This window comes from Giraffa tippelskirchi, chromosome 9 (genome assembly GCF_054371585.1).
Source record: "Giraffa tippelskirchi isolate mGirTip1 chromosome 9, T2T-mGirTip1v1.2.pri, whole genome shotgun sequence".
Lineage (NCBI taxonomy): Eukaryota > Metazoa > Chordata > Mammalia > Artiodactyla > Giraffidae > Giraffa > Giraffa tippelskirchi.
The window spans coordinates 152,094,444-152,109,067 of record NC_137283.1 but is presented as its reverse complement, the minus strand read 5'-3'; the positions used below and the strand labels follow the sequence as shown (position 1 = coordinate 152,109,067).

The 14,624-nt window shown below is 36.9% G+C and overlaps 1 protein-coding gene across 9 annotated transcripts in view; it reads right to left on the bottom strand.

Annotated features, from left to right (window-relative positions):
* The window catches only part of ESR1 (estrogen receptor 1), a 391,695-nt gene that overhangs the window by 135,726 nt on the left and 241,345 nt on the right, over positions 1 to 14,624 (bottom strand). For all 9 annotated transcript variants that reach the window (XM_081530291.1, XM_081530289.1, XM_081530287.1 and 6 more), the window contains one exon: positions 12,834 to 13,169. In XM_081530291.1, coding sequence (XP_081386417.1) covers positions 12,834 to 13,169 — 336 coding nt within the window. The remainder of the gene's footprint in view (positions 1 to 12,833; positions 13,170 to 14,624) is intronic.

Sequence of the window (14,624 nt, the reverse complement as noted above, 5' to 3'; positions counted from 1 at the left end):
GATGCATCAGTCTGATTACATGGCCATCTTTTCTCTGTGAGCCTTCATATCACCTTCCCGCTCTTTGTGTCTCTCTCCCAAATTTCCTCTTTTTAAAAGTATTCAGGCTCACGCTAATGAACTCACTTGAAATTTATCTCCCCTATAAAGACCCTATTTCCAAATAAGAGCACATTCTGAGATAAAGGGGTTAGAATTTCCACACATATTGTTTTGGGGGGATACAATTCCACCTGTTTCAACACACTTCAACAGCATTTCATCTGTTTAGCACATATATATGTGTGTATGTGTGTGTGGGCTAAGTCACTTCAGTCATGTGTGACTCTTTGCGACCCCATGGACTGCCTGCAGGGTAGCTCTGTTCATGGAATTCTCCAGGCAAGAATACTGGAGTGCATAGCCATTCCCTTCTCCAGGGGATCTTCCTGACCACAGATACAAAAAACCCCTGACATTCTTCATGCCAAATTTCCCCTAGAAGTAACAGAGCCAAAGACCAACAGCTCCCCATAGGGTGGTTTGAGAACCCAGGGGTCCCAACCCAGACTCAATGAAACAGAATTCTGAAGAGGGTGGGCGAAGAAGCCCAGGTGGAGTATTTTTCTCAAATACTCTCAATATGAGAAAAGGATTTTAAAGGTTTAACTGCATCTGGGCCAACAAGCTTCTATGGGGTTTCAGAGTTTCAAGCGAAAGAAAAAATTAAGTAAGTAGCTGCTTTCCTTGGATTTCAACCAGAGCTTCCAGAGGAGCAGTGAAAACCTGGGCAAGATTGACTTGGAAATGGAGGACTCCAATGAAAGCTCCCAGGGGGCTGGCACCATTCACGTGGGGGTAATTCTAACCCACTCCCAAGGCTCTTATTATAGAAAGATTGCAAAAGCTAAACCACACATCTTACCCTTAAACATAAGTATCTGTTGCCTGTCTGGGACATCACCTATGCTTCCAAGTTATCATTCATCACAGACTGGAAAGCTAGGACAGCTTTAGAGTAGGGTCCACTGGTCTGATTACAGGTTGGGAATCAGAATACAGGGTAGGATTGCCAAGTCCCTGGAATCCACCTCCCAGAATAGAAACGTGTCCCTTAAAGATGCTCCCAATTTCCAGACTGAGGTATTGTGCTCTCCTCTTGGCCGTATCCATTTTAAGGTTTAAATTACACTCTCATGAAGTGAAACTACCTTGCTGCTGGCCAAGGAAGCCTGTTAAAGTCCTCAGCCCAAGCTCTGTCCATGCCTGTGGATACTGCTCTGGCCCTCGTGTACACCCATGGCTGACTCATGTCAATGTGTGGCAAAAATCACTACAATATTGTAAAGTAATTAGCCTCCAATTAAAATAAATAAATTAATTTTTTAAAAAAGAAAGGTTGGAAATGAGACTCATGAAGGCAGCTGCGAGAGGGTTGTCAGAACAGCAGGTAGTTTCTGAAGGAAGGAAAAAAAGAGTAACACCCTTACCTTAAAAATCGCATCGACTTTGTGGAAAAACTGAGTTCTAACAGGGCTCAGAGATTTCTTAAAAATCAGGGGCTTCAAAGAGCATCATTCATTCATTCATTTATTAATTCATTCAACAAGAATGTCCTAAGCTCAGTTCATTTTTAATTTGAACAAGGAGGATGAGTGTTACAGTTCAGGAAGCTAATTACTAGACTCCTGGTAAACACAGGGGCAGATGCAGCCTTGAGCCCTGAAACAGCTCAGACCAACTTGCATCTTCAGAGACAATATAAGAAGCTCCTGAGAAGCTTGTGGTTGGGGCTGATGGGGGGTGTACCCAGAAAAAGTGAACCTCTCCCCTCCCCTTGGGACCAAACAGAGAAAGAAATGCACAGTCAAATGATGGGGAGTCAGGGCTCAGAAGGAAGCAGGGACTCTCTAGTATTGAGCAGAGAGGGCCTTGGGCAGGAAAGGAGAAGGAGAAAAGTTATCTAGTTTGAAGTGGGTAATGTAGTACGTTTCCCATGAAATTGAGTTCAACTGTCAACATATGTCCCTTGTAGTATTCTTCCCGGGCCAGCAGCTTCAGCATTTTCATAACCCTCCCAGATGTCCCTGTGGGTCAGTGAGACTGTCAGGCTTCTACTTATCAGCCTTTAAAAGGCAGTGAAGAGCCTAGGGCTAGATATTTGTCCAAATGTCCATTAGACAGAACTAGAACACAAACTTGAAGCATGAAATTGCCCTTGAGGTATGCAAAATTATAGTGAATTTTGGAAAATGTATAATTTTTCATAAATCAAATTAATGGTTTTGTGATGCAAGTCAAGGTTGTGGGGGTAAAAATCAAATGTACTTGATTCACACTGAAACTAAGTATCAGCCAGTCAAAGATGCAAATGAGTGTGATGCTGAAATTAAAAACATAACAACTTTGCACTCATACTTCTTTTCCTTTCTTACCTTCAGATAATGATGTTGCATTTGTTGACATTTCACCTTGTATACGATAATAATAAATTGAGATTTAACAATCTCTTAAAACTAATTCTCCATCCATGGGTAGATTATGTAAAGAGCTTCTTGCGTGCATGTATGCTAAGTTGCTTCAGTCATGCTCAACTCTTTGTGACCCTGTGGAGTGCACCCTGCCAGGCTCCTCTGTCCATGGGATTCTCCAGGCAACAATACTAGAGTGGGCTGCCATGCCCTCCTCCAGGGGATCTTTCCAACTCGGGATTGAACCCACGTCTCATTATGTTTCTTGCCTTGCACGTGGGTTCTTTACCACTAGCACCACCTGGGAAGCCCAAGTGCTTCTTAAAGATTAACAAATTTCAGTGGAAAAAAAAAGAGAAAAATCCTTATCTATAGTTAGATAGCAAAAAGCAGGTATGTAACGTGTTATGAAAAAACGTACTTTGTTGGAGTGGGGTAGGTAGGTAGGTTTTTATCATTCTCCTTGTTGCTGCTTTTTTAAATTGCAGAGGGGAAGAAAATTAATGTCATGATGTGATCTTTAGCTAGGTTAACTATAAGTACTTTACAGATAGGAACTTGATTATCATTCTTGCGTGATATATTTTATCATAATGCTCTTCATATCTTGAGTCTGAGTAGAGAGACATTACAAGTCAAAAATATGCCCTAGATATTAAGATAAAGGGAAATTCAACCTAAATCACCCACATTTGAAAATTTGGACAGTATTTTATTACTAAAGTATACTTCTAGAATAAAATAGTCCAATGAATTGACTGTTGTTTTTTTTTAATTAAAATTCATCATGCAAAATGAAGTCAACTGGGGGTTATGGTCCAAGATGGAGAAGTAGGAGACCCCTGAACTCATAACTTCCCATGGATATATCTCCACTACACATAGAGTGATTTCCCCTAAAAGAAATCCAGAAACTAGTTGAGTGATTCCTTCACTTTGGGCAAATGAAAAAATACTCACATTGAAATGGGTAGGAAAGACTGAGACACACTTTACCATAAACACACTCAAACCGTGTACAATCAGGAGGGAACTCACAACTCCTAGCTTCTCCCTGAGGACGGAAGGTTTGGTCCTAATATCTAGCACCCCAGGGATATGCCCCCAAAACACATTGCTCTGAAAGCCAACAGGGCTTATATCTACCATACCACAATACTAAAGCAAACAAATTGTTTTTAATGGGCTCACAAGGACTCACAATCTTCTCAGGGTCCAGTACAAAAGAAGCAAACAGATACATTCATCTCCAAGTTTTTCCTGAAAAAGGCCCATTTGCATACTTTAAGAGCTGCTATCTGAGAGTCACAAGCTGGAATGAAGATTGCCGGGAGAAATATCAATAACCTCAGATATGCGGATGACACCACCCTTATGGCAGAAAGTGAAGAACTAAAGAGCCTCTTGATGAAGGTGAAAGAGGAGAGTGAAAAAGTTGGCTTAAAGCTCAACATTCAGAAAACTAAGATCATGGCATCTGGTCCCATCACTTCATGGGAAATAGATGGGGAAACAGTGGAAACAGTGTCAGACTTTATTTTTGGGGGCTCCAGAATCACTGCTGATGGTGACTGCAGCCATGAAATTAAAAGACGCTTACTCCTTGGAAGGAAGGTTATGGCCAACCTAGATAGCATATTTAAAAGCAGAGACATTACTTTGCCAACAAAAGTCCGTCTAGTCAAGGCTATGGTTTTTCCGGTGGTCATGTATGGATGTGAGAGTTGGACGGTGAAGAAAGCTGAGCGCCGAAGAATTGATGCTTTTGAACTGTGGTGTTGGAGAAGACTCTTGAGAGTCCCTTGGACTGCACGGAGATCCAATCAATCCATCCTAAAAGTGATCAATCCTGGATGTTCATTGGAAGGACTGATGTTGAAGCTGAAACTCCAATACTTTGGCCACCTCATGCGAAGGGTTGACTCATTGGAAAAGACCCTAATGCTGGGTAGGATTGGGGGCGGGAGGAGAAGGGGACGACAGAGGATGAGATGGTTGGATGGCATCACCGACTTGATGGACATGGGTTTGGGTAGACTCCGGGAGTTGGTGATGGACAGAGAGGCCTGGCGTGCTGCAATTCATGGGGTCGCAAAGAGTCGGACATGACTGAGCGACTGAACTGAACTGAACTGATCTGAGAGTCAGGTTTCTAATTTAGCACCATCTAGAGAATGACTGATTCTCCCCCAGAGATTGGGAAAGCATTACATACCATCTCTGCATTCTCCTTATAGCCTGTTCCAAATCACTAATATCTCTCTGGAAGGAGCTTGTACATATACTTGGTACCCTAGCTTTTGCAGCTGCCACCTAAGGAAAACATAACTTGATCATCTGGCTCTAGTGTCCAACAGAGCTTGCACTTACCAGCCCCACAGGTCTTTAACAAACAAACAAAGGCTTTTAAGAGGTTATCCTTCCAAGGCTCAGCACAGAGGAAGCAAACAAAATCACAGCACTCAGTCTTCCCCTAAAAGAGATCTATTTGTATACATTAAAAGCTAGTACCTCAAGGTCCAGCTCCAATCAGTTTGTATCTACATGCTAACTGAGATCTTTCCCTTTCAGTTACTGACAGGTCTTGGCATACTCTCAACTACTGAGAGTCTCTAAGAACAAAGAAGTCACCTTGGAAAATCACAAAGGTCTGAAAGACAACAAAGAGCTCAGGCTGGGTTGATCAGTAAGGTTCATCTCCAACATGAGATCACTCTGTCAAGACTGGGAGAGGTAATTGTTTTATCTAAGGCACAGAAACCAGTGAAGGGAGTCAAGGAAAATTAAAAAACAGAGGAATATGTTCCAAACAAAAGAACAAGAAAAAAATCTCAGAAGTAGACTTTAATGAAATGGAGATAAGTGATTTACCTAATAAAGAGTTGAAAGTAATGATCACAAAGATGCGTACCAAAATCAGAAGAACATGGCAAGAACAAAGTGAGAAATTCAACAAAGACACAGGAAATATAAGTACAAAACAGAAATCACAGTACAAAAGAATATACTATTAGTAACTACAGTGAAAAATTCAATAGAAGGGTTCAATATCAGCTAGACCAAGCAGAAGAAAGGATCAGCAAATTAAAAAACAGCGTAGTGGAAGTCATCCAATCAGAGGAGTAAAAAGAAAAAAACATGAAAAAGAGTGAAGATGGTTTAAGGAATTTATATAAGGAAAACATCAAGTAAACCAACATTCACATTACAGTAGTCTCAGAAAAAAAAGGAAAGTGAAAGGAGTAGAAAGCTAAAGAAATAATCACTGAAAACTTCCCTAACCTGGAGAAAGAAACAAACATCCAGATCTGGGCTTCTCAAAGAGTTTCAAATAAGATGAATCCAAAGAGACTCACAGCATGACACATTAAAATTAAAGTATCAAAAGTTAAAAACAAGGAGATAATCTTAAAAGAACCAAGAGAAAAAACAACTTGTTACATACAAGATAGATAAAACTATCAGCAATATTTCAACAGAAACTCTACAGGGCATCATATATTCAGAGTGCTGAAGAATAAAAAGAACAACAACCAAGAATACTCTACCTAGCCAAGTTTTCCTTCCAAGTATTGAAGGAGAGATCAAGAGTTTACCAGATAAGCAAAAGCTGAAGGAACTCATCATCACTAGACTAGTCTTAAAAGAAATGTTAAAGGTACACCTTCAAGTTTAAATGAAAGGATGTTAATCAGTAACAGGAAAACATATCAAAGTATAAATCTAAGAAACATAAACAAGGACCTACTGCATAGCACAGGAAACTATATTCAACATAATAACCTATAATGGAAAAGAATCTGACAAATAGGATAGATAGAGACACATACACAACTGAATCACATTACCCTGCAAACATTGTAAATCAACAATCCTTCAATTAATTATACTTCAATTAAAAAAAAAAGAAAATATAAATCTCAATAATAAGGTAAATATGGAGTTAAATTCAGAATACTCCAATGTTGTAATGATGGTAGGCATTTACTAACTTTTAAATCTAGTATGAAAAATGGTAAAAAAGAAAAACTATAACTACAGTAATTTGCTAATGAATACACAAGGTAAAAAAATATAAATTACAACATCAACCATAAAACATGAAGAAGAGTAAAAATGTAGAGCTTTAGAAGTTATTAACAACTTACAATAGGCTTATAAGTTGTTATGTAAGTTTCATGGTAACTACAAAGCAAAAACCTGTACTAAATACACAAAAGATCATAAGAAAGAAACCTAAACACACCATTAAAGAAAGTCATCAAGACACAAAGGAAAAGAGCACGAGAAGAAAAAAAAACACAGAGAAATACAAAACAGTCAGAAAAAAATCAACAAAATGGTAATAAGTAAACATCTGTCAATAATTAATTTAAATGTAAGTGGACTACATTCTCCAATGAGAAGACAGACAAAAGGCTGAACAGATCATAAAACAAGATCCAACTATATGCTACTTACAAGATATTCTCTTCAGGTTTAAGGACACACAGCTTGAAAGTGAAATGATGGGAAAAAGATACGCCATACAAGTGGAAACCAAAAGAAAGTGGGAGAGCTATACTTATATCGGAGAAAATATTAATAGAATTTAAGCAAAAGACTTTAATGAAAGACAAAAAGATCATTTTAAAATGACAAAGGGTTAATCCAATAAGATGATATATAATAATATTTGCAATCATTTATGCAACCAACATAGGACCACCTAGACACACAAAACAAATATTAACAAACCTTAAGAAAGTGGACAGCAATACAATAACAGTAGGGGGCTTCAATGCTCCACTTTGAACAATGGATAGATCACCCACACAGAAAATCAATAAGGAAAACATTGGACTTAAACTGTATAAACTGCATATTAGACCAGATGAACTTCTGGTAGCAGCAGAAAACATGTTTCTCAAGCACACATGGAACATTCTCCAGGATAAATCATATGTTAGACCACAAAACAAGACAATAAATTTAAGAAGACTGAAATCATATAAAATATCTTTCCCAACCACAATGGTATGAAACTAGAAATTAAGTACAAGAAGAAAACTGTAAAATTCACAAATATTTGGAAATTAAACAACATGCTTCTGAACTACAGATGAGTCAAAGGAAAAAAAAAAATCCTTGGACACAAATAAAAATTGAAATAAAACACCAAAACTTACAAAATGCAGCAGAGCAGTCTAACAGGGAAGTTTACAGCTGCTTTAGGAAAAAAAGAAAAGTGCTCATTACATTTAAGAAAAAAATGGAGCTCAAATTAACAACAAATTTAACACCGCAAGGAAGTAGAAAAGAAAAACAAACTAAGTCACAAGTTAGTAGAAGGAAGGAAATAACAAAGATTAGATTGGAAATATGAAATCAAGATTAAAAAGACAACAGAACAGATCACTGAAACTAGGAGACAGCTTTCTTTTAAATATATACAGAACAGGCAAAGTTTTAGCTACACTTACCAAGAGAAAAAATATAAAATCAGAAAAGAAAGAGGTAATATTATAATTAATATAACACAAACACAAAGGATCATAAGAAACTACTATCAATCATTATATGCCAACAAGCTGGATAAACAGGAAAAAACTGATAAATTCTTGGAAATATACAAGCTACCAAGACTGAATCATGAAAACAGAAAATTCTAACAGACCATTACTAGTACGGAGATAGAGTCAGTAATCAAAAACATACCAACAAAGACAAGCCCAGATTGCTTCACTGGTGAATTCTACTGAACACTTACAGAAGAATTTCAAATTGTTCCAAAAAATGGAAGAAGAGAAAATATGCCCAAAATCATTTTAAAAAGCCATAATTACCCTGATACCAAAACTACACAAGGACATTACAAGAAAAGAAAATTACAGGCCAATATCCCTGATACACATAGATGCAAAAGCTCTCAACAAAACAGTAGCAAACCAAATTCAATAACATATTAAAAGAATCACACACCATGATTAAGCGGGACTTATTTCAGGGATAAAAAGATGGTTCAACATCTGCAAATCAATCAATAACAAAAATAACATAAACAAAATGAAGAATAAAAAGTATATGACCATATCAACAACAGAGGAAAAGTATTTGCAAAATTCAACATCCATTCATAATAAAAACTCTCAATAAAGTGGGTATAGAGGAAACATACCTCAACATAATAAAAATCATATATAAAAAGTCTACAGCTAGCAGCCTGACCAACAGTGAGAGACAGAAAGTTTTTCCTCTAAAATCAGGAACAAGACAAAGGTATCCAGTCTCACGACTCCTGATTAGCATAGTACTGGGAGTCCTGACATAGTAATTAGGCAAGAAAAAGAAATAAATGACATGCAAATTGAAAAAGGAAGAAATAAAATTGTCCCTATTTGCGAAAACAACAAAAGCAAAGATAAACAAGTGAGACTTCATCAAATTAAGAAGTTGTTGCATAGCAAAGGAAACCACCAACAAAACAAAGAGGCAGCCTACCAAATGGGAGAAGATATTTGCACATCATGTTATTGGACAGAAGGTTAACATCCAAAGTATATGAAGAACACATATATCTCTATAGCAAAAGAAAGAAAAAAACCCAGTCTGATTAAAAAATGGGCAGAGGAACTGAATAGACGTTTTTTCCAAAGAAGATATACAATTGCCGATGGATACATGAAAAGGTCTTCAAGCTATCATCAGGGAAGTGAAAATCAAAATCACAATGAGATACCACCTCAAACCTATTACAACAGTTATCATCAAACAGACAACAAATAATAAGTGTTGGTAAGGATTTGGAGATAAGGGAATCCTTGTAAACTGTTGGCGAGATTGTAATCTGGTGCAACCACTGTGGAAAACAGTAAAGAGATCCCCACTCCCGCCAAAATAAAACAGAACTAGCAAACAGATCCAGCAATCCCATTTCTTTTTTTTCTTTTTGATTTTTTTTTTAATATACATGTATTTATTTTAATTGGAGGCTAATTACTTTACAATATTGTATTGGTTTTGCCATACATTGACATGGATCTGCCATGGGTGTACATGTGTTCCCCATCCTGAACCCCCTCCTACCTCCCTCCCCATCCCATCCCTCTGGGTCATCCCAGTGCACCAACCCCAAGCACCCTGTCTCATGCATCGAACCTGGATTGGCGATTCGTTTCACATATGATAATAAACATGTTTCAAATACATCCAAAGGGTTTGAAAACAGGATATAAAAAGAAATACTCTTTGTACTTTGTACTCTCGTGTATCCAAGATATGGAAACAAACTAAGTGACCATGATGAATGGAAAAAGATCTAATAAATCTATATCTACACAGATACACACAATGGAACGTTATTCAGCCATGAGAAAGAAAAAATCCTGCAATCTGCGACAGTACAAATAGACCTTGAGGGTATTATGATTAAAAATATGCCAGTCAGAAAAAGATAAATATTGCATGGTATCACTTATACATGGAATCTAAAAACAAAAGTCAAATTCATAGAATGAGAGTATACAAGTGGTTGCCAGGGTTTGGAGGATGTGACAAATAGAGAAAGATTGATAAGAGTATAACTTTTCAGCTATATGATGAAAAAAGTCTGAGGATCTAGTATAAAACACTGTACTGTATAATTGATTTGCTAAGAAAGTAGAACTTCAGGGTCTCATTAGAGAAAAAAAAGGTAAATAGGTAAGGTGATGGATATTTAGTTAACTAGATGTAGGGAACTTTTACAATGTCTATCAAATGACTGTAACATATACTTTAAATATTACATTTGTCAATTATACTCAATTAATGCTGAAAATTTCAAAAATGAAGTCATTTCCCAATCTCTGTTATACTGACAGCCGTCTGAGGGTATCCAAATGTTCCATGCAGGTATTATGTAGTTAATTCCAGGTACCTCTACAACTGGCTTTCCTACTACTCTTTTTACTAAGGCAAAAAGTATATCTATATAAGGTAAATCTATATTAGATTAACATTATTGTTAATCTCAAACTATGACCATATAAACGTAATATTGTCTATATTAGATTTTAGATTTCTGGTGTGAGTTAGTTTTTTAAATGACAGATGGTATTTGGATGTAAAAAAACTTTTCAAAATGTGACTTTCTTAAATTCTCTGAAAAACTTGACAATCATCTTCAAAGATGATTCCAGAAGACTATTTTTCCCTCATTTCACCTTATTACCATAGCACATATATAATTTCATCTTTGCCTTTATAATTCTTTTTTTTAAACCATCAAATAACAAGACATAGTTTGGCCCAAGGACTTTGGAAACATTCAGGTCTCCTAAACAAATCAAGTCATAAAGTGGTTTTTCTGTACTTCTCATTACCATAAATTTGTTTAGTTCTGGGGTTTAACAGTGGAATGGCTAAGCATGGACATGATATTTTCCTTCTCTTGATTTCCGTCTTCGTTTTATTCCTAAACACAGGAGATTCTAAGACAGTAAAAGAATCTGCCTGCAATGCGGGAGATCTGGGTTCGATCCCTGGGTTGGGAAGATCCCCTAGAGAAGGGAATAGAAACCCACTCCAGTATTCTTGTCTGGAGAATTCCATGGACAGGGAGACACGGTGGGTTATAGACCATGGGGTCACAAAGAGTCGGACACGACTGAGTGACTAGCACTTTCACTTTCACAGATGGTTATTGCCATGAATTCGTCATTCATTAGTAAGGTGCATGCACACTGTTGCTTCAGTCATGTCCGACTCTTTGCAACCCTATGGACTGTATCCCACCAGGCTCCTCCGTCCATGGGATTCTCCAGGCAAGAATATTGGAGTGAATTACTGTGCCCTTCTCCCACTGGTAATGTATTTGAACTTAATTCCCATTGTTTCAAGTGTCCTTCAAATCTTTAAAATTATAAAAATGTCAAGATGGAAATTACTGATAAGTATGAAAGATATATATTTGACTTCAGCAGTGCTCTGGAACTAATATTATCAAAACTCATTAGGAAAAATACAGGCTTATACAACAATAAAACTTAAGAGCAACTAAGAGTTGGCTCTCAGGGATATGACCATTAGTTGTTTGTTTGTCTGTGTTCTCCTCCTGAAGTACATTTCTAAAAAATGAAAGCAATAATAAATATAAAGAGAAAACCTATAACCACATTACATTTAAATTCCAATATTTACTTACCATGGATGTGTCTCACATAGGAATATTAAGGTAGAGAAGTGCTTGTTAAAACTTTTAATTCTAAACATGGCTGGGAGTATTTATTTGCCAGTTGGACTGACTCAAAATCTAAATATGCCTGTGAATCCCCATGTTTCCACATAACCCAACCTTTGTCACCTAAATAGATGCCCTCTATCCAGTTTGGATCACAACATTGCTGGCTCCTTATTCAAAGGATGACATGCTTACATGTTAATAAATGCAAATATGTGAAATAGTATCTAAGGCCAGATATATATTCACTTGGCCTATACTCTCTGAAATGTAAGTACAAAACTCCATATTTATTTAGTTTAATAAAAAAATAAACCCATACTTCATAGATAATAACTTCATCTACTAAAAGAAAACTCACAAGATAGTCACTATCTACATTCATTACTTGTTTGATCTATAAGCCCAGAAAAGATTTAACTTCCTCTTGCCTTGATTCATCTGTGTTAGCTCCTGAATGGATATGATGGGGTATGGAGGAGGTCATTTTCTAGTCTTGTTTCCGTAATAACTAGAGTTCTTCTCCCTGAGCAATAAGAGCAACAGTCATGTTTTATAAGAACACCAGTTCTGAGAATGTCAGCTGAAGGATCAAGTATAACTTCAGCCACTGTTATCTTTCCACAAGCTCCTCTCAGGGATGAGAACCTAATTGATTTTTCTATTGCATTACCTTGTTCCTAAAATGTTAATAGACGGTTGAATGAATATTTGTCATTCAGGAAAAAAAAACTTATTTCTTTAGCTCATAAATACCTTAAAATCAAATCTTGTAAGGTAAAATTGATGATTCATAATTTAGGTGTTTTGAACAAAAGTCCTCAACATTAAAAATTTATAGGACGTAGATCATCTAGTGCTAAAAATTTCTGCCACAGTGAACACACAATATTAAATGCATTTATTATCTAGTGTTCACCCAGATTTTGGGGGTGAATATTGATGGGTTAAAAAAATAATGTCAGATTAAAGACTAATCATCTAGATTTTTATTTCAAAACACTATTTCCTAATTTCCAAGAGAATCAGGGTGTATAGATACTGAAAATTAATCAATTCTGATATAACCTTGAAACCAACCAGGTAACAAGCTATTGTGTCCCACTATCTCTCCCATGGTACGGCAACCTGTTCATGACTAGTTAATGGCTCTTCAAAATAAAAGTCAAGCTTAGTGTTCTTACCTGGCACCCTCTTTGCCCAGTTGATCATGTGTACCAGCTCCCTGTCTGCAAGGCTGGTCAGCAAGCCCATCATTGACGCCTCACTGAAAGGTCTGCTAGGATCATACTCAGAATAGATTATGGGGGGCTCGGCGTCCAGCAAGGCACTGACCATCTGGTCAGCGGTCAGGGACAAGGCCGGGCTGTTCTTCTTGGTGTGTTTAATCATGATCGGGCTTGGCCACAGGTTGGCAGCTCTCATGTCTCCGGAGGGCACCGCTTCGTTCCTGCCCTCCGCATCATCTCTCTGGCGCTTGTGCTTCAGCATCCTCCCTCCTCTTCGGTCTTTCCGTATCCCTGAGGACACACACACAAAAAATAGCTTATTCTTTTGCTCATATAAACTGTCACATGAAAACCATTTTTAATGCTAACAGCCCTTTATTTTATTGAAGGAAATAGTTTGGGACACAGTTGTGCTGCTAAATGTTTAACAACCAGCTGTCCACGAGAGGGAAAAAAAAAGGCTTTGATTTGTAGCATTCACCAATTTCCATGGCGTAACTACTTCCATCATGGCAAATTTCAAGCTTCTTGTCTCAGATCAAGCAGTGTACAAAACTCCTACAAATTTAACAATAGGCTTTTGTGAGCCAGTACAAGCTGCTCTTACAAACCGTTGCGGGGTGTGTGTGTGTGTGTGTGTGTGTGTGTGTTGTATGTGTGTAACTGATGCTATAAAAAAGACAACATAATAATTAGCTACTCTTGAAATGTGACATATCAAAGATTGCTCCTGCTAGGAATATTCTTTCAATAGCAAATTTAAAAAGCATCTTTATAAAGTGTTTAATAAATGTCCTTATCACCCAAGTAGACCTCTTAATGGAAGACACTAAAGAGGAATGATTTATCCAAAATGTATCTCAGTCTCTAGCCTCCAACGATGTTTAGTCACTCTTTTATTGCTACTAAGCTGTACCTCATCACCTGAGTAATCGACCCAAGACCCTCAACTTGTTGACTAGGTTCTAAGATGTCACAAATGTGTTTCTATTTTCCTAATATTAAAGTTTTAAAAGAGTTGAAAATAGTCTTCCCCCAAAGATTTACCAGCTGTGGTTCCCCCTAACTAATTAAAGGAGAAGAGAGACTCCAATTTTTTTTGCAGATATTCTTTGAGGTTTGGTTCAGCATCTTAACCTAGAAAACACCAGGCTGTAGTACTAAAATGTATCAGCAGAAACAAATATTTTAAAGGACAAAAATGAACACAAGGGTCCATATTTTCAAAAACTCTAATCTCTCCAAAATAGACCAGAAAGCAACATTTCTTAGATTTGTATAAAAGAAATGATTATTTTGGTAAAAATCTAACACAATTATTTTTCATATTAAAGACATGCGAAGTAAATTTCTTTGTAACAGATTACCTGTTCTCTGATTCCAAAACAAATGAATAACTAATGTCAGAACTTTGCTCTATTTTGTTCTGTCAAGGAGTTTGGTCAAATGTTCACTGGTGAGTTTTTATGCACAGCTTTTATTCTTGTAGGTCTAGATTAGATATGTTACATGATATTAAAAATATAATGATGCCACAGACCCTTCCTTATTTGTTCAGTATCAAAATAAGCATTTCTCAGAACTCTTGGAATAAGTAACAATCATAAAGATTATTATCACTAACACACACTGAGCACTCACCATGTGCTTAAGCACTTTAAATACACTTTACATGTATGCATTTTAAAACTAATTTAGTCCTCACAATAACCTTGTAAGGTAAATGCCAGAAAACTGCTCCTTTAG